The sequence below is a fragment of the Macrobrachium nipponense genome, chromosome 40, assembly GCF_015104395.2.
Source record: "Macrobrachium nipponense isolate FS-2020 chromosome 40, ASM1510439v2, whole genome shotgun sequence".
Taxonomy (NCBI): domain Eukaryota; kingdom Metazoa; phylum Arthropoda; class Malacostraca; order Decapoda; family Palaemonidae; genus Macrobrachium; species Macrobrachium nipponense.
In genome coordinates this window covers 31,231,553-31,255,239 of record NC_061101.1, presented here as the reverse complement: position 1 = coordinate 31,255,239, position 23,687 = coordinate 31,231,553, and the positions used below count along the sequence as shown (strand labels likewise).

The 23,687-nt window shown below is 37.9% G+C and overlaps 1 protein-coding gene across 4 annotated transcripts in view; it reads left to right on the top strand.

The window, feature by feature from the left end:
- Positions 1-23,687, top strand: part of LOC135212060 (lysophosphatidylcholine acyltransferase 1-like) — a 167,534-nt gene that overhangs the window by 130,778 nt on the left and 13,069 nt on the right. For all 4 annotated transcript variants that reach the window (XM_064245401.1, XM_064245400.1, XM_064245402.1 and 1 more), the window contains exons 4-8: positions 143-255; positions 1,081-1,235; positions 1,832-1,969; positions 19,209-19,334; positions 20,853-21,006. In XM_064245401.1, the coding sequence (XP_064101471.1) occupies positions 143-255; positions 1,081-1,235; positions 1,832-1,969; positions 19,209-19,334; positions 20,853-21,006 (686 nt within the window). The remainder of the gene's footprint in view (positions 1-142; positions 256-1,080; positions 1,236-1,831; positions 1,970-19,208; positions 19,335-20,852; positions 21,007-23,687) is intronic.

The window sequence follows — 23,687 nt, the reverse complement described above, 5'->3', positions numbered from 1 at the left end:
TAGTTGTTGCAACTGCATTAACTAAAGTTATCTATATGTTTAGTAATTGAAATTTAGTTTTTTCTAATTTTAGTGTTTTTTAAAAAATCTGATGTATTTCAGGAAACTTGGTGTTAATTTATATTTGTTTAACCATCAACAGAATATATAGACTATACACAGCCTGTCTATGTATGGCGTGAAGACACTAATTCCCGTCAAAATACCATTCAGGAAATTAAACGCAGATCCATGAGTGATGAAGATTGGCCTCAGGTGGGTAATTTTTAAAAATAGAAAGTTTTTGCTCCTATAAGTGGAGTCATCCCACTTTGTATATTAAAAAATGGAATGGAATATGGTAGAATCTAATTGTTTTTTGTAATACATATATATTTTTAGCATACCATACTACTATTAAATCATATAGTATTTGGATTGACTAAGTACTGTTCTGTTGTTAATCTGAAATTGAACTTCAAGCATTTATCTAGGGGATGCTCCTCTTCTTAAGAACAGTTTAGGCCTTTTGAGGCTTCCTTACTTTTATTTTGCTGTGTAAATACAGAATTGCTGATTAGACAAGAATTTTTTATTCATAACAAAGGCAGTAGCAGTACTATAAACAAAAGGAACTGTTGAAGGCCCAGTTTCTTGTTAAAGGATATCTGGTTTCACAGTGATTTCTTTAAAAGATTTACAACAGGTATGTTTTTATATGTTCTTGCAGCAATAGAATTTATTTGTGTATACATACAGGCCTTTATCTGCCATTTGTAATAACTAGTGACCACATGCCAAAATGGAAATAAGGATACTACAGCAAGCTGAAGTGGTAGTGCTTATGCATCCTGGGAGAGCTAGAAGTAGCCCCAGAAGACCCAAGATTAACTGGAGAGGTTTGGAGGCACTAACCAAAAACCAGGCTTGCTCCAGAAAAGTGTTTGGATACTACAGCAAGGATGATGAGGAGAATGTTAGAATCCATTGAAAATATGGTATGAGAGGTCAGATCCTGTCTTTTGCATAACAAATTACTTGAAATTCCTTTAATTTTTTCAAGTACCTATAGTAAATTAATACAATATTCTTTGTTTCCAGGTAATGATATTTCCAGAAGGTACGTGTACCAATCGATCCTGCCTAATCACTTTCAAACCTGGTGCATTTTATCCTGGTGTACCCGTCCAGCCAGTCATTATTCGGTATAATAACCGTACCGACTCCTTTACTTGGACTTGGGATGGGCCTGGAGCGTAAGTGAAATTAGGTAGTTTAATTTGTTATGCAGTAGATTTTGTTAGATTGTGAGTATACATTTTGACATAGTAAATGTATGAACTCACTGGGCATTGCTATTGCTGCATCATTTCTACTTTTGATTTAAAATCACATCTTTCTCATTTCTATTTGTATACGTACTCTGATAAAGAAAAACACTTCTTTGTTATGCATTCAAGGATTCAATCTAATCCTTACATCAGTTTCATGCTTTCCATTAAAACTTCTCTAAGTGATCTACCTATTCCTTTTCTCTTAATATATTAGTTTTTGCTAAATGAAGATATATATTCAGCAAATACTACAACATTATTTACAACAATAAAGTTAATATATCAAATGTATGACTTGCCCCATATTGCTACTTACAAAATTACAAACTTTCTGTATATTCTAGACCTTCATAATAACTATAACATTCTACATATTGTGCCAAATGTTAAGTTGATTAGGACCATCTGTACTATTGCTTTCAGAGCAGAGTTTTGTTTGGTTCTAATTCCCGTTCCTGTCTGACAATTTACCCATGGTACTTGCATATATCTCTTATGAAAATATTTTCTTCCAATAGGTTAAAGATGCTTTGGGTAACCCTGTGTCAGTTCCACAATTATGTTGAGCTGGAGTATTTACCAGTGTACACTCCAAATGAAGAGGAGAAAATGGACGCCAAGCTATTTGCCAGTAATGTTCGACAAGTAATGGCTGAGTAAGTATCTCGATGGTATTTTCTAAATTTTTTCATTTTGTTGATGTAAGCACCTTAAAAAAAGTTGTTACATTAGAAACCTATAACTTTCTTACTCAACATTTTTAGATATCATATAAAGTTACATAGTCATCTTAAAAGATTTGCATATGGATTACAGACATCTGAATTTTTATAGCAGGAGTAACCACATTTTATCCAGACCAGCATGGAATGTATAATTTTTGTTTATATAAGAAAACCCCTAACTACCAGTTATGTGATAATCCAGCATCTAATGTAATTCCTCTCCAACTTCAATCCTAAAATGCAGTGATTATTTCTGTTTGCAGAAAGCTGGTGGTAATGTAAATTTTAGCTCATCCAGAAAAATGTTAGTTTCTTTAGGTAAGGTTTAGATGTAGATAATGGGATAGCAGTGGAGAAGCATGTAAGGAATTGTTGATGAGATAACATGTTATGAGGGTGTCCTTTGGCTCTAAAGTATAATGGCTGACCAGTGTTCCTATGTTGTAAATTCTTTTATTTTGGAATACTGTATAGGCTCATATTGATATGTAGTCTTTTCGATACAAAGCAAAGTTTACTGGTGACAAATTGAACTATTCTCTCAATTTTTTCCAAAATGGAAATGTCATTTACATGCACCAACATTTTTTATGAAAGGAATATAGACACAATCTTTATCATGTTTCAGCTTGTTTTGTAAACATATATACCACAAGGTTGTAATTTAAATATATTGGTATGATACCATAAAATTCAAACATATTCTACCTTTATACTGAATAATGAACACTTATGAATTGGCAGATAGTACCTCACCACACCTGTCTTTGCTATGCTTTTGACCGTACATGGTACTTTTAATGATGATTTTTTTTTCAAATTTAGTGCACTACAATCATGCGTTTTTCATTTCTAGAGCACCTTACTGCTTTGGCTGGTGGTGCTACTGGTCTTCTAAGCATCATCACCACCTTTCTCATTCTTATTATGGCTTGTACCATGTATTTCCAAACTGGAGATGTGTTATGGCTATGGATGAATGAATATTTGTGGAATGTAAAGGCAGCTACTACATACTGCCAAGTTCAGTATGTTAGAAAAAGACATTCTGCTACATCTTTGAAAGTAGTTGTCTCTCTCTCTCTCAACAGTGTGGAAGAGTTTAAAAGAAAGCTAGACAGAATCATTAAAACACTGAATGCACAGTAAAACCTGCCCCTAGAGATAAGTGAGCATACAATGTCTCCTCGGATGGACTAACAAGTCTTTGCAACATCCTAATCCTTGTAACTCTGTCTCATTTATAGTCAAAATATCAGTGTTGCTGGCTGCTTTCTGAATGTTTTCTTTGTTAGGAGAAGACAGTTTCATGTTATGTTTTCATAAGTGGTTCGGCAGGCCTCTATATTTTTGGAGCATCTTTCAGTAGTTTGTGGCTTGTGAAAAAATTTTTAATATCAAAATATAAGTTAGCTTTCTCAATTGGCAGCAAAATTTCATTGAATACACCCAATTCCATTGTCTTATTGTCACCCACTTTACCACAGTGAGTATAGAGGGACTGACAACCACTTTACCACAGTGAACAGAAGTGCCTCAGTGGCGTGATCGGTATGGTCTTGGCTTGCCACTTTGGTGGCAGCGAGTTTTATTCTCAGGCATTCCACTGAGTTAGAGATGTGTATTTCTGGTGAAATACACCCGTCACTGAATAACCACTGGTTTCATGCAACTTAAAAACACCATACAAACAAACAAACTCAGTGAATAGAGAGCTTTTTGGAAATCTGTTTGTACTACACAGCATCCACATTTTGCGTCAAAATTTTACTGACCTGTAACTACCCAACTTTGAATTAGATGATTTTGATCAGCAAGATGCAGAAATCTTGTGGTTGCCTGGAACCTGTCCCTTCTCATTGTTTTGCCAATCTCTGGTGCTTCATTATTTTCATTTCATGACAGATTATGGTATCCATGAATCAGAAATATAGTCGCAGAATTCTGCACCTTAGAGATTAGTTTGTTCAGTCAGTTGTTTGATCATTTTAGGCCCCTAGAACATTTCACGTAGTTGAAATAGGTCCTTGCCACAATGCTCTTCACCCACCATTGAGGAAACAGCATGGGATTGTATGGACAGACTTTCTCCACAACTGCTTTTCTCTATGAATACAGGTTCAATTTTACTATGTAGCATGCTAATGTTCTCATTGTTAGAGCATCAAAAAGGGATTTTGACAAAGGAAAAATCTATTTCTGGGGGAAGACCTGTGTCGCCCAGTGAAATGTTCCTATAAATAAATGCTAAATATACCAGAGAAAAAAGCCATATGGAATGCTAGAGTTACTACCTCCAGCTTGCTCACCCTCATAGGGTGTCTGTATAGCACAGGGGCGAGTGGAAACCACTATCACAGATGCTTTGCCAATTAGAAGTCTCCTCTCTCAAAATCCCCCTCTAGAGAGGTGCCGTTACGACTACCTTCCGCTCGCTACTACTACCTCTGCCAGAAACCCTCATTCCTGAATACGCACCCAAGCTTGGGCCAGCTAAAGGGTGGGGAAAGGAAAAAGAGAGGGATGGGTTCACTGGGCAACACAGGTCTTCCCCCAGAAATAGATTTTTCCTTTGTCAAAATCCTTTTTCTGGGCTCGATCTGTGTCAGCCAGTGAAATAGTAACAGAGAATTGGCCATACAAGCTGGGAAATAAAATTTAAACAAAAATTTATATGAAAGGAAAATAAAATTTTCTTAAAATTATTGTTTTAATAACCAAGGTAAGGATAACAAATTACAAATGGTAAAATGTACCTAATATGACCAAATCCATACTATCATGGGAAAAAGCAACAGGTAATGAACATAAAAACAAATACATTAACCCTTAAACGCCTATTGGACGTATTTTACGTCGAGATAAATTGTCTTTTGGGTGCCGACCGGACGTAATTTACGTCGACATAGAAAAGTTTTTTAAAAATTCACGGAAAAATACTTATAGGCCTACCAGCCGAAAACTAGGCCTACCAGCCGAAAACTTTTGAATCACGCGCCTTGTGGGATGCTGGGAGTTCACGGATCAAGGTGTTGTTTTGTTTACAATCAATATGCAGGCGCGCAAGCGCGAATTTCTTTCTTAACGCACTAAGAAGTATCAGTGACACATCTCAGAAATTATTTCGTCACTTTGACATAATTTTTGCACCATTTTAAATTAGCCATTACATGGAGTACTATATATGAAAATGTGCGCATTTTCATGTAGAATACAACAAAAAAATACTATTGATTGTAGCTTTTACCAGTTTTGAAATATTTTCATATAAATAACGATAAGTGACAAAATTTCAACCTTTGGTCAACTTTGACTCTACCGAAATGGTCGAAAAACGCAATTTTAAGCTAAAACTCTTATATTTAGTAATATTCAATCATTTACCTTAATTTTGCAACAAATTGGAAGTCTCTAGCACAATATTTCGATTTATGGTAAATTTATGAAAAAAATTTTTCCGTACGTCCGCGCGGTAACTCTTCCGAAATAATCATACGTGCGATTGTCGTAATGTTTGCACCATTTTAAATTAGCCGTTACATAAAGTTTTATATATGGCAATGTGCGCAATTTCATGCTCAATACAACTAAAAACAACCCATGGTTGTAGCTTTTATCAGTTTTGAAATATTTTCATATAAATAACGATAAGTGCCAAAATTTCAACCTTCAGTCAACTTTGACTCTACCGACATGGTAGAAAAACGCAATTGTAAGCTAAAACTCTTATATTCTAGTAGTATTCAATCATTTACCTTCATTTTGCAACAAATTGGAAGTCTCTAGCACAATATTTCGATTAATGGTGAATTTATGAAAAAAAAAACATTTTCCTTACGTCCGCGCGGTAACTTTTCCGAAAAAATTATACGTGCGATTGTCGTAATGTTTGCACCATTTAAAAAAAAAATAGCCGTTACATAAAGTTTCATATATGAAAATGAGCGCAATTTCATGTAGAATACAACAACAAAAGATTGAAGGTTGTAGCTTTTCTCATTTTCGAAATATTTCCATATAAATCACGATAAATAGAAAAAAAACCACTTTCGGTCAACTTTGACTCTACCGAAATGGTCGAAAAATGCAACTGTAAACTAAAACTCTTACAGTCTAGTAATATTCAGTCATTTATCTTCATTTTGAAACAAATTCGAAGTCTCTAGCGCAATATTTAGATTTATGGTGAATTTAAAAAAAAAAAAAAACTTTCCTTCCCTCCGCGTACGGATTCTCCGCCACAAATCTCCGAAATGTGTACGTCGCATGCTTGGAATATTTGCTCCGTTTCATATTAGGCGTTTCATAGTTTTATAAATGAAAATGTGCACAATTTCATGTAGAATACAACAAAAAATAATTGCAGGTTGTAGCTTTTCTCATTTTTGAAATATTTGCATATAAAAGATATATATAAAAAAATTCGACATTCGGTCAACTTTAACTCGTCCGAAATGGTCGAAAACTGCAATTGTAAGATAAAACTCGTACAATATAGTAATATTCAATCATTTATCTTCATTTTGAAATAAATTGGAAGCCTCTAGAACAATATTTAGATTTATGGTGAATTTTTGAAAAAAACTTTTTTTTTACATCGCGATTTGAATACAATTATATATGAAATTTTGTTTTTGCACTATCATATATCGCATTATTTATATATGATAATGATATTTTTTTCATTTCTGATGAATGCATACTAAACTTCAGGCAATGACAAAAAAGGAGCCAAAAATGAACTCTTATTCTTGAAAACTAAGCGTTCTGTGATTTTTTGAAAAAAATATTTTTTCCGCTTCGGCGCTCATTCCGAGACCCCCTAGGCATACGGGAGACGATTTTTATTATACCCCTTAGGCGTTTAAGGGTTCATGAACTATGTACATGTACAGGAGTGGGTTGATGAGCAATCCAGTCCGGAACAAAAGGCAGAAAGGCAGGAATTACAAGTGAGGCAGGTAGGTGAGAGCGAGTACCAAAAGATAATTAATAGCAAAATAATAAAATACAGATTTAGATGCCGGAATGAGATGGGACTTTTCCTTGTTTATCTGGAAACCCAGGTAGTTTAGGAATTTTATTACTTTGGCTGTTGCCTTGCGACATTCCTCGTCGTTGGTTGCCCAAATGAGCCAGTCGTCTAGGTAAGCTACTAACATCACCCCCTGAGCTCTTAGTTCCTCCACTACTGTCTCTCCTAGTTTGGTGAATATTCTAGGCGCTCTGTTGACCCCGAATGGCATGACTCTGAACAAGTAAGCTTGTTTTCCTAGTTTGAAGCCTAGGTATGGAGAGAAGTTTCTTGCTATCGGTACATGATAGTAACCGTCTATAAGATCGATAGAGGTGGTGACGACCCCACGGGGAAGTGAGGTCCGCACCTGCGAGACGGTTAGCATGCGGAACTTGTCGCATTGAATGTACGAGTTGAGACTGGACAAGTCCAGAATCATTCTTTGTTTGTCAGTCCTCCTTCGGTACACTGAACAAATGTCCTTGAAATTTCAGGCAACTGACTTTCTTTATTGCCTTCTTTTTAAGAAGGTCTTTGGCATAGTCTAGAAGGTCTGTCGTTGGAATCTGATGGAAACTGACCGGTGGAGGAGGCCCTTTTTTCCATCTCCACCCCAGACCTTTCGATACAATACTGTGGGCCCACGTACTGAAGGTCTAATGGTCCCAGGAGAGGTACAGTCTCCCGCCTACCTGCAGAGACTCATTGACTGGTTGAGGTCTTACTTCCTCTGCCTCCTCTGAAGCCTCTGCCTCTTGAGAGAACTCTAGAGCCCGCTCTCTACCGGTAAGCACCTCTTGCTCTGCTACCCTTTGCGTGCCTATTACAGGCGGTCCCCGGGTTATGACGGGGGTTCCGTTCTTGAGACGTGTTGTAAGCCGAAAATCGTCGTAAGCCGGAACATCGTCAAAAATCCTAGGAAAACCTTACTTTTAATGCTTTGGGTGCATTGAAAACTATGTAAACTGCATTCTTATGGCATTTTTCATAAAAAAAACCTTCAAATATTGATTATTTTGCATTTTTGGTGTCATATTTCATCTCCCAGATGAGTGTTGTAGGCGTCATAACCCGGGGACTGCCTGTATAGCCTCGAAACGCCCTGTGTATCAAAGGAGGCTTTGAAGGTTGGGGAAGTCACAAGGGCAGCCGAACTCGAGGGCTGTTGAGTCGGTTGACTCTGCAGCAGAACAAACTGCTGTTGTGGTTGTGCCTTAGCTGTCGAAGGCTTATTCATTTGGGAGACAGGAACTACCTGTACCACTGCTTGAGGCTGAGAGGTCTGGAAAGGCTGATACTTCCTAGGCCTCTTCCTACTTTTGGCTTGTGGTCCGGGGGTCTCGAACTTCCTTTTTAAGGGAAGTCCCTAGCGGACACGAAGGTTCTGGTTAGCCCTAGCTGCCTCGCTGAGGACGCTGTTAACCACGTCCTCAGGAAAGAGGTTGGCCCCCTAGATCGATGCCTTTATGAGCTTGTTAGGCTCATGTCTGATGGAGGCATTAGCAAAGACATGCTTCCTGCAGGCTTGTCTAGCCACTATGAAATCATACAGGTCCAATTGATATGTCTGCAGCAGCGACTTTGTCAGGACCCGGAATAGAGGCTCCTCTGCAAAGACAGAAGCTGTCAACTCTGCAGTGGTGACTGAGTTAATTTACCTGCTCAGCCTACATCTTGCTTCGAATTCCGCCTTTATCATGGTATCCGAAATTGTAGGCAAACGTTCACTGAATTGTGTGGAGGCACACTTCGGGTAGAGTTTGCCCACTCTGAACGTTGCCAGAGTGCCAACCCAACACTCCAGATCTCCGGGAAAGAGCAAAGAGGTAGCCTCCATCTCTTTTAGCTGAGGCATGGGTTTATCCTCCATTCCGGCTTGCAGTGTCAATTCTGCGATCTTCGATGTGCAAGGTGTAGGGATGTTATCCGGCGCTACAAACATGGTATACAGTGGTCCCCCCGTATTCGCGGACTCACATATTCGCGGATTTTTCTTTGGAACCTATCTAGAAATTATTCGCGGACGGACTCGCCCATTCGCGGAATTTGCCAGCGAAAATAATCCCTAATTAGTGTATTTTGATGTTTATTTTCATGACTTATTACATTTTTATGATACAAAAATGATTTACTAATTTTCAAATATTAATTTTGATTAATACTGTATTAGTAAGTTTAATAAGTTTAAATGATATCACATAATAAAAATAATAATTTTCTCTCTCTCTACTACAAAGATGTATGTTTTTTTTTGTATGATAAATAAATGATTTACTATTTTCAAATATTGATATTAAGGGGGCCGGCCGGCTAATGCCCTTTTTTAAGGACAGGACTTTGATATTCATACCACTTAAAAGGTGACTTGGGACATCTCCAAACCGCATATGATTTTCGCCTCTGACCTTCGGTTTTGTGACACCAGGGCGATTTATCCCGAAAATAACCATTTTTCAAATTCTATCTCCTCCCTTGATATTTAATATTAAGACCTGGGATTACTACCATATATAGACCTGATGTAGACCTCCAATCGACTGGAGAGTTTTTTTTTCTAAAAGTCATTTTTTTGCTAGATATGAATTTTTCATTATGGTAAAAAAATAAACCCTATAAATCAGGAGAAAAAAATTTATAAAAAAAATACGAAACAAAAATTGGAAAAAAGGGCTCTATTTGACTGTTCTATAATGTCTTTCTGAGTTATATACCAAATTCCAATGTTATAGCTTTAAAACTAAGTGAGAAGATAGATTTTGAAGGTCAATAAGTATAGTTTTGAGATACGGGCGTTCAAAGTTTTCCTTCCTATTTCTATAAAGACAATGTTAATAAATAATGATTATTATGAATGTATATTTCGTTTTTGTGTATTAATAAACCAAAACTATTTTATTTATCATAATGTAATCATAAATGATGATCCCTTAGCTCATATATCGCAGCCTGGGGCACTGCTTGAGGCAAGATGGGGCACTCCTTCCTACGCAATTCTCTCTCTCCCCTTCACTAACTCTGCTTATCACAGCGAATTTTCTTCTTCTGTATGTTAGCGAGATGTTTTCCTTGTATTTTCCTCTTTGGCATGATGAAATTCTTGCCCGAAACAAAGATAAACAAACGTAAATGCAAGAGAATGTCAAGAGGTGAAACTCGAAGGCATACTCTTTTTTTACAAAGACAATTTAATAAATCATGATTATTATGAATTTCATATTCCATTTTAGGTATTAAAAAACCAAAACTTTGTTATTTATCATAAATGAAGATCTCTTTGCTCTAAGATCGTAGCACAGTGTGACGTGTGCTGTCAAGCAAGACGGGGGCGTTACTAAGCAACCCTCCCCTCTCTCTTCACTAACTACGCATATATTATGATATTCTGTAATAATACTTGAACGATTTTTCTTCGTCTGTATGTTAGCGAGATGTTTTCCTTGTCTTTTTCTCATTGGCATGATGAAATTCTTGCCGAAACATACATAAACATACGTAAAAGCGGGCGATTGTCAGAGGTGAAATGGAACGTGTACACTACTTGAAGTCTGTGATCGCACTAAATCAGGACTGGACTTGGTTGGTAGCTGAGCCTGAAGTCTCCTTCTCGACTCGGGGAATGTCTACAGATGCCATTTCTCCCAATTTCTTTGACAATAATTATCAAAATTTACGATAATAGAAGAAATATTGCATTTTCTTGTACGGATCAATGTTTTAGGCTTATTGAGTTACGTTAACTAATTACCCTGTAACTATGAAAGTAAGAGGAATTTTGACGAAATATTTCGTATACGTATTCTCAATTGCCTTATGAAGCTCCATGAATTTTTTCATGACTTTGCATTTTTCGCTCTATACCACCATATATAGGGGTTCCAGCCGGCCCCCTTAATTTATACAGCAATAATATCAATTCATTAAAGAAAATACCATAGTGAATTAGTAAGATTTTAGCTTATAAATTTAAAAAATTATGGAAGAATGAAGGAAATCCCAGTCTTCTTTGAGTCTAACTCCAGGTACTAAAACTGTCAGATATACATATCAAGTTAAGTGACATGAGGGGGAAATAGCTGTTTTGTTGCTGCCATCAAGTGCTCATGAAATTTCCCCCCCCCCCCCCCCACCCCCCTCTCTCTCTCTCTCTCTCTCTCATTTACTGAGACTCGAGATTTTTTATAGTACTTGTTACTATTTGTTTTTAATACTTTCAAATAATATTAATAATAATAATAATAATAATAATAATAATAATAATAACTGTAATTACAAAATTCATATTATGTGATAGTATTTTAAAGAAATACAATACTAATCTATCCATGTCACTTTTAATTAAGGTTAACTCTCTCTCTCTCTCTCTTTTGCCACACAAGATAATGTGTCATAGTGGTAACTCCCTCCCTCTCTTTCGCTGGAAGCGTTATAAGTATTTTTTGAGAGAACAGAGAGAGAGAAACACTCTCTCTCTCTCTTTACCGAGATGAAAGAATTTTTATGGTACTAGTATGTAAATGATTATTGATAATTTCAGTTATTTAATTAATAATAATAATAATAATAATAATAATAATAATAATAATAAAACTGTAATTACAAAATTCATAATGGTAGTATTTTAAAGGGATGAAAGTGACCTTTCCATTTCACTTGTAAGGATAACTCCTCTTAATTACTGAGATGAGAGAATTTTTTATGGTAGATGCACGTGTTTATTTTATTTTCAAATAATAATAATAATAATAATAATAGAAGTAGTAATAATACGATAACTAATTTCAAATGAAAATTCTTCCCTTCGTCTTTTCCTGTATCAATTTCCCTACCTCAACTCCAGTGACACTTGGAGCTGGGAAAGTAACAATGCCATACAATGGTCAACGAATTTAATGGTGTTATGTAATCTCTCTCTCTCTCTTCACAAGATACTTGTCATAGTGGTAACTCTGTCTCTCTTGGCTGCAAGTGTTATAAGTACATATCCTTTAAGGCTACTAATGTTTATGATTACTTCAAAATTATATTAATACAATCTCTAAGATTAATACAGTAATATGATAATAATTTAAGGTAAATTTGATGCAGGATGTTACATAAGGTATACATTTGGTGTTTCTATTTCTTCCTTCTTTTATCTCTCTCGCTCTCAGCAAAAGAATTGATAAACAGACAAACATAATTGCACAGTCCTCTCTTTCTCTCTTCTCTGGAGAAATATATGTATTTGTGGGAGGGGAAAAAATTTGCCTACAGACGTTCATTTCAATCTATTGAAATCAAGGAGTTTATTCTCTCTCTCTCTCTCTCTCTCTCTCTGCTATTGGCTGTTTATATATTTCTAATGGTAAAATGTTTAAGATGACTTTAAAATGATATTAATAATACCAATTCAATGGTATATTTGATGTAGGATAATACTTTGAGTAGACATTTGGTATTTGTGATTTCACATACAATTGTTTCCATTGTAAAAAGAAAATGGATGCCTCAAATAGTAACAGTATGAAAGAAAACGTGCATACTGAATACTTATGGGGGGACTGAATTATTTTCACATACGTAACTAAGTCATGCAGTACGTACATAGTATGTATTTATGTATAACCATAAAATGTAAGATTTACTTTAAAACAGTATTAATAATATTTCAAAGATTAATATGAACCATAATAGGATATTTTATGTATATTTATATTTGATGAAGGATGGTCTTTTTAGGGATACTTTGGTGTTTGCATGTTTAGGATAGGAGTTTATGAGCATTCTTTAGAGGGGTGTTCCAAACATTCGCGGATTCTAACTATTCGCGGGGGGGTCTGGTACGCATCCCCCGCGAATACGGGGGGACCACTGTAGCAACCTTTGTGAGGCGTCAACTTGGTGTTGACGCACTCCCATTCCGTAAGGGTGCGGACCCATGCCGACGGAGCCTGATCTCTAAGGTAGATCACTGTCTCTTTCGGGACCTTGTCTACCCATCTCTAGGGTAGATCACTGTCTCTTTCGGGACCTTGTCTACCCTGACCAATGCTTCCTCGGCTAGCCTAGCGAAGCCTGGGAAGGGGAATTGTAGGCTTGGCGGGAAGAACTCATAGTCTTTCACAGGTCGGGTTCCGCAACCCTCAATTGTAAGCCTGCCCTCTGAAAATGGAGCATGTAGAGCCAACCGCCATGGGTTGCTATTTTCAAATGGTGGGAGCTTGGATGCGTCCGGCACCGCAAAGGACTGCGATGTGCTTCCGGACTGGATAAATCCGGCCACCAATTCCTCCTGGGTTTGCAATCTTTGGGCTGGAGACAGAATGGACTGTCCGGATGTCTCTAGACCCGAGGCGAGTTGAGTGAACATCAATTGAAGTCTCGAGTCCACTACTTCGCTCATCTTCTACATGAGAAGAGTGGCGAAAGCCTCCTGATCGAAGCTGGACTACTTCGGTCTGGCTTTAGAAGTCTTAGCTCTCGACCCCTTGGGTGGGGGAGTAGCTTTGGCTGAGGAAGTTGTAGGCTCGGGGGCCAATGACGACCTGGCGGAGCCTGCCGGAGAAGGCTTGGCTGGTCTAACCGCCTTCGGCAGAGACTTCGTCTTCAAGGTTTTCACCTTGGGGATTACTGAGCCCGTCCTATTCCCAAAGGTCGTGGACTTCCCAGGGAAGCCCTGAAAGGAAGAAGGAGGAGGAGTTGGGCTGAAGGAGAGAACGTTAGCACCCCGATTACCTGCCTCACTTACCTCCCTACCTTCCTCATGGTCCTCGATGGCCATGGGCTCTTGATGCAGGCTGATGGCCGCCACCTCCTCTGTCATATCATCGCACAAGCCCTCTTGGTCCTCCGGAGGTGCTTGGGTCTCTTGGCGGATCCGCTCTATTATGGGAGCCGCTACATCCGCCGAAACCTTAGCTTTCGGGTAGAGGAGGAGACACATCTCCGACAGCATGTAGGGTTGGCCGGATCTGACGTTCCTCCCAAACCCCCCTACCCAGGCCTTGAGGGTCGTCCACAAGGAGGCCTTGAGCGCCAGATCAACCTGTAAGAGATAATCAAATCAGGTTCCACAGTGTCGGGGACTTTTCCTCGTTATCTAGTTTGATTTATGTGCAATCGATAGGTGTAACATAGAATTCAGAGTAACAATGAGGCGAGAATGCTACCTACCGACTCATCTGTCACGTTCCTAATGAGGCCGTAACACACCACGCAGGCTTCTGGGTGCCAGACCAAGAGTCCCTCCAGTTGGATGGCGCAGCTGGCATGACCTCATGCCCATACGTATTCTGAAGGACGGTTGGGCACCCCACCTCCTGGCAGCGAACCATCTGTAAGTTGGAAAGATACATGAGTATCGTCAAATAATGCCGCCAGAGTTATTTCCGGCGATATGTGTACACTTAAACAAGTTACTTAACTAGCTAAAGGTAATATCAACTATAATCTCCAACTTACTTGTTAATAATAAAGCTCTGGATGTCTCCGCCTGCTCCGGAATCCATACTCTGGGTATCGCCAAAGCTATAACCGGCGGAGTTGGCCTGATACGAGCAGAACAGGGAAACAAGGCAAAACCTAAGCCCGAGTCTGATCGCCCCGGAGTAGAGTAGCAATTCCCAACTAATTGGAAGCGCATTCTCGGAGCCCAGTTCTGCCTCCGCTGGAGTGGGCAGCAGCGATAACATAGAAGACGGAAAACAGAGCGGCGGGAACAACGGTACGTAGAACTCCGGTGAATACATCCTGGCGCATGTGATGGTAGACCATACTTCGCCGGAATAAACACAGGCCCGGAGACATACCTACAGAAGCTACATAATTAATTTTCTTAATATTAAGCTCTGAATGTCTCCGCCTACTCCGGAATCCATAATCTCGTTATCACAATATCTATAACGGGCGGGGTTGGCCTGATACGAGCGGCGGAACAGCGGTACATAAACTCCAGCATATAGCCTCCTGGTGGGTGTGATGGTAGACCACGCCTCGCCGGAATAAACAGGCCCGGAGACATACCAACAGAGAGTACATAATCTACTAATCCCCCAATCTCCTCCGACTAATCCCCAGGACCGTGCTCTACACTCTAGCTGTTGTTCATCGGTAGGATTACTTGGGCAGCGAGCTAACGAAGCAGTGCCGGAACAAGTCCGGGAGGAGGGGGAATGTCTGGAGGAGGGTGGAAGAGTCGTGATCGCCTGGCCACAGCAACTGATCAGTGAAGACCACTTCTCGAGAAGACGTTAACTAGCCTACTACTAAAGGGGGCAGAAGACGGTAGGCCGACTGACACCCAAAAGGGTGCAATGGCCCAGGCTACACTCAACAAAAATTAATTCATAAAATAATTAAAAAGGGGGAGAGAAAACCGCACCCAGCAAAACCCTCCGAAATCGGTACAGATCCGGTCAGGTAGGCTAAGAGGGCTCCTATAAGGACGTCACGAAGAGGACGCTTAGAACCTAACTCAACCCTCCAAAATCGAATCTACCGATCGGTCAGGTAAGATAGGCCTAGCCCTTACATACGTAACAAGAGAGGAACTCTCTAGTCCTGGGCCACCCTCCAAGCAAACATATCTGCCTGGTCGGGTTGGCGGTACTAGGAGCCACTAAGGGTGGTGGGATATACTCAACCCGTCTAGCCCACCCTCCAAAATCTAGCCTAGGTCTGGTCGGATAGGCTAGAGGTAGGGTAGGACATCGTGAAGAACTTCCAACCTCATCAAATAAAGCAATACAAGACTATAATAAAAAACTAAACTAGAAATATACATGCATGAGCACCGCGAATGAATGAGGAATCTTCACCTCGACTAAACTGGTGTACCGCTAGGCTAGCCTAGGACGCTGAAACCACAATACTCGCACATAACATAGAATGAGGCATATCACCGTATGTACGAAAGGGAACCAACTCGCTCCTCAGTGTATGATGAAAACGAAAAAGGCACTATAATAGGCTAATAACGTAAGGATCAAACCGTAATAAACAAGGCTCTCAGTATTCGAAGGAGCGAGACGGGCCCTATAATAATGTAAGGATCAAACTGTAATAAACAAGTCTCTCAGTATTCGTCAGGAGCGAGACGATAAAATAAATGAAAACAGTTTTCTATACAGTGAAGTGCTAAACGGTGAATAAAATTACACAGCGAAATAAAATTCTGATATAATCGCGCACGCCGCCAACCATGCATCCAAAATGGCGGATTCGTAAGAGCATCATCCCCAGCTCCCATGAACAAGAGTCTTAAAATAAGGGCCAAATATGGATACATCGTTGTCCCAATGTGTTCAAAAACAATAAATGTAATACTCAACTTAGATGAAGAAGCTTCTTGGTCGAGGGATGATATGATGCTTCGCAAAAACACTTCCTGGAGATAGTGAAAACGACGCATGCAGACACGAGAGTGCTAATTCAGGAATGTAGGGTTTCTGGCAGAGGTAGTAGTAGCGAGCGGAAGGTAGACGTTGTAACGGCACTTCTCTAGAGGGGGATTTTGAGAGAGGAGACTTCTAGTTGGCAAAGCATCTGGATCGATGATAGGGTTTTCACTCTGACCCCTTGGTCTATACCGACACCCTATGAGGGTGAGCGAGCTGGAGGTAGTAACTCTAGCATTCCATATGGCTTTTTTCTTTGGTATATTTAGCATTTATTTATACCTAGAAATGAGTGCTATAGGAACATTTCACTGGCCGACACAGGTCGAGCCCAGAAATAACTTACTGTATATTACAGGATACTAAACTGATGCCCTTTTAGTCTGTTAACACTTTGACTGTGATGTGATCCTTATATGGTCCCAGGGGACTGTCTTAATAAGCGGCATGTACTATATGTGGTACATTTACTTAGAATTATATATGTTTTAATTACGTACCTTAAATTTAATAATAATAAAAAAAACTTTATTTTCACGAAAATAACATTGTATTATATGGAAAACAAATAAATTAACCTAGAGCATTTGCTAAATACTTTATTTATTACTGTACGAATAATACACTTACACGATGACAAAAGAGCGAATATTTTTTTTACTCCTTTTATTTTCCAACAGCAGAAAATTTAAAAAAACTTCATTTGAAATCAAGAAAATTTCATTTTCATTTTATATTAGTATATTGATAAGGAATCAAAAAAGAAAAATATTTTTTGTAAATTTTTTGCTTCTGAAATATCAAAAAAATAAAATTTTTCCTTCTCTTTGTAAAAAAGTCGTCAAGTGTTATCAGTGCCATTAACTGGTTATCAGTGCCATTAACTGGTTATCAGTGCCATTAAATGGTTATCAGTGCCATTAACTGGTTATCAGTACCATTAACCAGTTACAGGCAGTTCCCAGTTATTGGCAGGGGTTCTGTTCTCACCATGGTGTTGATAGGCGAAAACCACCATTAACCGAAACGTTGATTTAATGGTGCAAATAACCAGTTAATGGTGCCTCCTTTAGGTATGTTATGGGGCCATAACTCCATTATTGGCACCTTATGGTGCTGGTAAATGGAACTACTGTGGTCCCCCCATATTCGCGGGAGATGTGTACCAGACCCCCCCCCCGTGAATAGTTTGGAACCCCTATAAAAATGCTTAAAGCCTCCAATTTCATTAGTTAAAACGCAAGAAAAAAACCACTCAAAATTTTCATACCTGGTTTTTTAATAGTATCACAAAAAGTGCATTTTATGATGAAATTGATAAAAAAAAAAAAAAAAAAAAAAAAAAAAAAAAAACTAGGATTTTGTGGATAATTCTCATAGAAAAATACCGCAAATGTGTGAATTTTCCGCGAATGATGCAGGGAAACATTCCCGAGAGAAATCCGCGAATGTGTGAGTCCGCGAATCCGGGGATCCACTGTAAGCGTGTTATGGAGCTATAAATTGCCAATTTTATGTCACTAGATAAGCACCATAAAACCGGATCATTAACAGAGTTCACCGATAACTGGGGACTGCCTGTATTAATCCCATAGGCGCTATAAATTGCCAAGTTTTGGTTAATGGCTGTTTCTGCTTATCAGCACCTCACCGAGAATGGAACCCCCCCCAAATAACCGGGTACTGCCTGCACACCCGTTATTCGGGGAAAATGCTCCTATTCGCTGTATTTTTCACTGAAAAATATTTGCAAATTACTGTATTTTCATATTTTTGTAACTAAATGCACTTTTTGTAATAAAACTATTAAAACTATCAGGTATAAGCATTTTTAGAGGATTTTCTTTTTTGTGTTTTAACTCAAAATAGGCATTTCTAAGCATTTTCAGAGGGGTTTGAAGTATTCGTGGATTTTGTTATTTGCAGGGGATGTGGTATCAATCTCCAACGAATATGGGGTCGTACATAATATATATTTTTACTATAGATAATATATATATATATACATATATATATATATATATATATATATATAAATATATATATATATAGATATATATATATATATATATATATATATATATCATAATCATATTATATATATATATATATATATATATATATAAATATATATATGATATATATATATATCTATATATATATATATATATATATATATTATATATATATATTATATATTAATTCGAGCTACAAATGTCTAATATCTAATTCGCTCTACCTCGTAATTGATATATTTTCATATATGTACGAGGGGAATTTTTTAGTTGATAATAATTTCGTAACCCCACGGTGGTTCGATTCCCATGGGGGTATGAAATTATTATCAACTAAAAAATTCCCCTTGGTACATATATGAAAATATATCAATTCCGAGGTAGAGCGAATTAGATATTAAAGGACATTTGTAGCTCGAATGATTTATATTGAATCACGGTGATGTGATAAATATCATATATATGTATATATATATATATATATATATATATATATATATATATATATATATTATATATAATATATATATGTATATTATATATATATATATATGTATATATAATATATATGATAATATATATATAATGTATGTATATGTGTGTGTGTGTATGTATGTATGTGTGTTTATAATATATATATATATATATATATATATATATATTATATAGGCAGTCCGTAGTTGGTTATCAGTGGACTCTGCTAATGGTAATCCGGTCTTATGGCTGAAAAGTTGATATTATTAATATCTCATTCTTTTTTACAGTGCATTGGGAGTGCCAGTTGCCGATTACACATATGATGATTGTCGTCTGATGCATAAGGCAAAGCTCAAGAATCTGCCATGTCAGACTGGACTCATAGAATTCCAGAAGCTGCGACATCGTCTTGGGTAGGTCAATTATGCATTGGATCAAAATACGAATTTTTGTCTTAAATCAGGCCAGAAAGCTAGATTTACGGAGAAGGCATGGAAATTTAATTTTGCAGCGTGTTTGACAAGTACGTACAAGGATTCATAACATGAGTTACAGAAGGCTATGTACTATATTTTTAAATGTCAGGACAAATGCAATGTAAGTTGAATGTCTTGTGTCTTTGATTTAAAAATTTTGACAGATTTTTTATTAATGGATAAGAACAGAAATTTTGTTGGAGCACTCCAGTTGCTACAGGAATCAAGATATTATTTTTAAGTATCAATTAGTCTAACAGTAGTGGTTACGAAAATTGCTCCAGAAATGTTAACAGTTTTCTTGTTAATAAACATTGCTGTTTCACCTCAAGTTATAAATCCTGACAAGTCTTGGAAGCGAATAGAGATGCATAAAATATCTGAACTTGGAAACAATAAGGGTGCAGTTTGTCTAGACATGCAGCAGAAATTCTGTAATTATTTTGATTTCTTCCTTTGGACATACAAATCATCAGCATGAAGTGAGGGCCTAATAAAGGTGGATGTTCCATGGTGAAGAGTGCTTGGAAAAAAAGATATTTTGTTAGAAAAGCCTAAATACTGTTAAGAAAAAATATAATAAAATGTAGGTTTAGTTTAAATTTTGAGCTTCCAGTTAAAGTGTTTGATGATGAAAACCGAATCATCTCAAGTTAGTTAACAATTTTAAATTAATTCATGTACAGTTTATTCTCTGGATTTTGCTTGTATCTAAACCTGTAAACTACAGGCTCGTATGGTATATTCAACACAGATGGTACAACCACACATTTTTTACTACCAAGGAAACTTAAAACTCCTTAATTGATGCAAGGTACTTTACACTGGAAAATAAGTTAATCTATTTACAAAAGTTGCCGTTAAATGGAAAATTAGCGGTTTAAAAAGTTAAAAGAAATTGAACTGTAGCTTTTGTTCTGTGGTCTATATTTTGTAAATATTAGTGTGGCTTAGAATAATTTACTTATGCACTTGACTGTTTACAGTACTTCACGGAAACTTGCATTGGCTGGGTACCTTCATGCTGCTATTATTTTCCACTGTAGGTTATTATGAATGTAGAAAAGTCAACATCTCCCTTAGTTCTCTTTGAAATCAATATAAAGATTTACAAAGACCCAGCCCATATACAAATGCCAATGGACCATTATACCTCTTTGTTTGTTCACCAGTGCATAAGTGTGCTTTATCAAAATAATTTATGCTTAAATCTTGTACCATATACTTCATGATTTGCTAAAGTCTATCTACACTTTGGTTAGCCAGAGATTTAGATTTTTTTAAGAATCTATCACTGAATGACTTCAAAGACCAAACACTTGGCCTTTGGCCTAAATTCTATATGTATAACATTCTACAGTACATATTCTATTTTTAAGAATCGGTATGTTTGAAGCTCGTCGTGCTTTAAATCTCTTTATAGCAGTTCATGTTGTATTTAAATTTTTATTCCAGGCTTAATTTAAAGAATGTTGAGGAGGAGCTCCTGAGCCAATATGCTGATATTGCAATCAGTAATGGTCAGATTACTCTCCAAGACTTTGCCAAGTATCTTGGCATCCCAGAGTCTGAGCCTGCATTGATTGATCTTTTCAAGTTATATGATAAGGTAAGAACACTACCTTTGAATTAAAACCAGTACAAAACCTTATATTTTGTAAAGGTAAGCACAGTTTGAAGAGGTAGTTTATACTTTTTGTGCATGGTTGAATGTTGACATTTTATGATTAGTGGATGCTTATTCTACTGTGGGCCTACGTAACTGATATTTTCCTAGTGAATATATATAGAATCTTTGTTCTGGTAAGGCATGTCTAGCTTTGAAGATTCATTTAATTATTATGTTTTTTGGCCTATCAAAGTCATCAACTCGACTGGGTGGTTTTTATAGTGTGGGGTTCTGGGTTGCATCCTGCTTCCTTAGTAGTCCATCACTTTTCTCACTTATGTGTGCTGTTTCTAGAAGCACACACTTCTGCATAAGTCCTGGAGCTACTTTGGCATTTAGTTTTTCCTGGTTCCTTTTCAGGGATCTTAGGATCGTGCCTAGTGTTTCAGTGATTATGGGTACAATTTTCACTGGTGTATCCCATACCCTTCTTATTTCTATTTTCAGGTACTGATACTTATCAGTCTTTTCTCTCTCTTTCTCTTCTACTCTGGAGTCCCATGGTATTGAAATATGGCTATTTCAGCCACATTTATTTTGTATAGAAGTTACTCTATTCTTCTTTTACTGACTTTTCTTTTGTACTCAAATTGGCTATTAAAACGCAAAATGGGGGATTCATGTCAAAAAATGTGGTATGTATTTGTCAAATGGAATATATGTTGTGGCGGGATAACAAGCTTATGAGAAAGCACCAAATCTCCCCCACATAAACTTAACCTGTCTGGCTACCAAACCCACCCTCAATCACACTTTCCACTTAACACTACAAAATACAGCAGGACAATTGACCTAATACCTACATACTGAACAAAAAACACAAACAGGTACTCACCTCTGGCTTCTGATACTTAGGGCTAGGCTGTGCTGTCCACTGGATATAGGCTAGCTGACACACAACCACCGCCGACAACCAAACACAAACCAACCACCTGAACCCACACCCCCACAAAACTCCATAACCGGACAAATCACTGCAGACGAACACCAAAAGCCTGAAAGAACACGACATTCACACGACTTCCCCCAGCACAACAACCCGCCAAAACCAACACTGCCCCAACCACCACTCACAGACACCGAAAATGCACCACCAACCTCCTTAACCTCACACAACCAGACAGAACATACTGTGGTACTTCCCTCCACTTACAGAGCTGGTTATGATGTGCCCTAACCTCATCCATTCCCCCACCTACTCGCAATTTCCCCAAAACATAACTCAATCCACTCGGTCCCACTTCCAAAATCTCAAAAGGCCCTTCAAATTTCTCCCTTACTTTATTCACATTCATTCTTCCCATCTCAACCACCTCTTTCAACACCTTATCCCCAATCTTAAAACTCTCAAACCTTTCACTCACTTTCTTCCACAAATCCCGATCACCTTCTGACAGACCCAACCACAGTCTGACAATCCTTTCAAAATTCAACACATATTTACAAGGAGACATAACTATACTCTTCTGCAGTGTGGCGTTATATACCCAAACTGCACATCCTACATACATATCCCAATCCTTGTCGCTCTTACTCATCGTTCGCAAAATCTCAGTCATCGTCCTAACAGTCCTTTCAACCAACCCATTTGCACTGGGCATATACGGAGTAGAATACACATGCACAATACCCCATTACTTCAACATTTCTTCAAATTCCCATCCCACAAACTCAGGTCCATTATCACTCAACATTTTTGCTGGCTTACACACACACACATGGGCAACATCACTTGACCCACCATTCGTGCAACAGTTTCACTCCTCTTATCTTTGATGGGAACCACATAGGCAAATTTACTCATGTGGTCCACCATCACAATCATCCCCACATGTCCTCTCGCAGTCCTAGGCAAAGAAACACAATCAATCACAAGCATTTCAAACGGCTCTTTCATCTGCAATCGCAACACAGGTGGACTTGCATGCACACTCTGACACTTTCCCCTCTGACAGTCTTCACATGTGACAGCCACATCCACACAAATCTTATTGAACCCAGGAGCATACAATCTCTCTCATGCATTCCCACATCTTATTTTTCCCCATATGCCCAAACCGATCATGCACCAACAAACACATACTCACAGCTGACTCAACAGAAAACACCGGCACATACACTTCCCTGTCATACACCCCTTCCTGATGCAAAAAGTACACTATGTTTTTGCACACCACAAAACGTTTAGCAACCCTCTTATATACATCCAACTCACTTGGCCAGTCTTCCACACGCACTCCTCCCAAAACACATTGTCGCAACACACTTATCTCCAGGCACTTATTTTGCATTTCCTCAATCTCTTCCTCACTCAACAGATTATTCTCACTCCTAGCAATATCAATCATACCCACAAAGTTTGCTACAAATACATTACCATCTTGAATCCTAGCTACTTGTCTGCCCCCCTTTCTACCTATACTATCTATGTCTATATCGTGGATCCTCAAAAAATCTATCCCTATTAAAAAGCAAGATGGCATATCATTCTCCTATAACTGTAAAGTTATGCATTACTTCAAGATCTCCCAACCTAACCTTCAACCGTACCTCTTCCCATACTAAAACACTTCCTTGTCCCAACCCATGTATTCTCACACTTGTAGACTGCCTTTTCACTT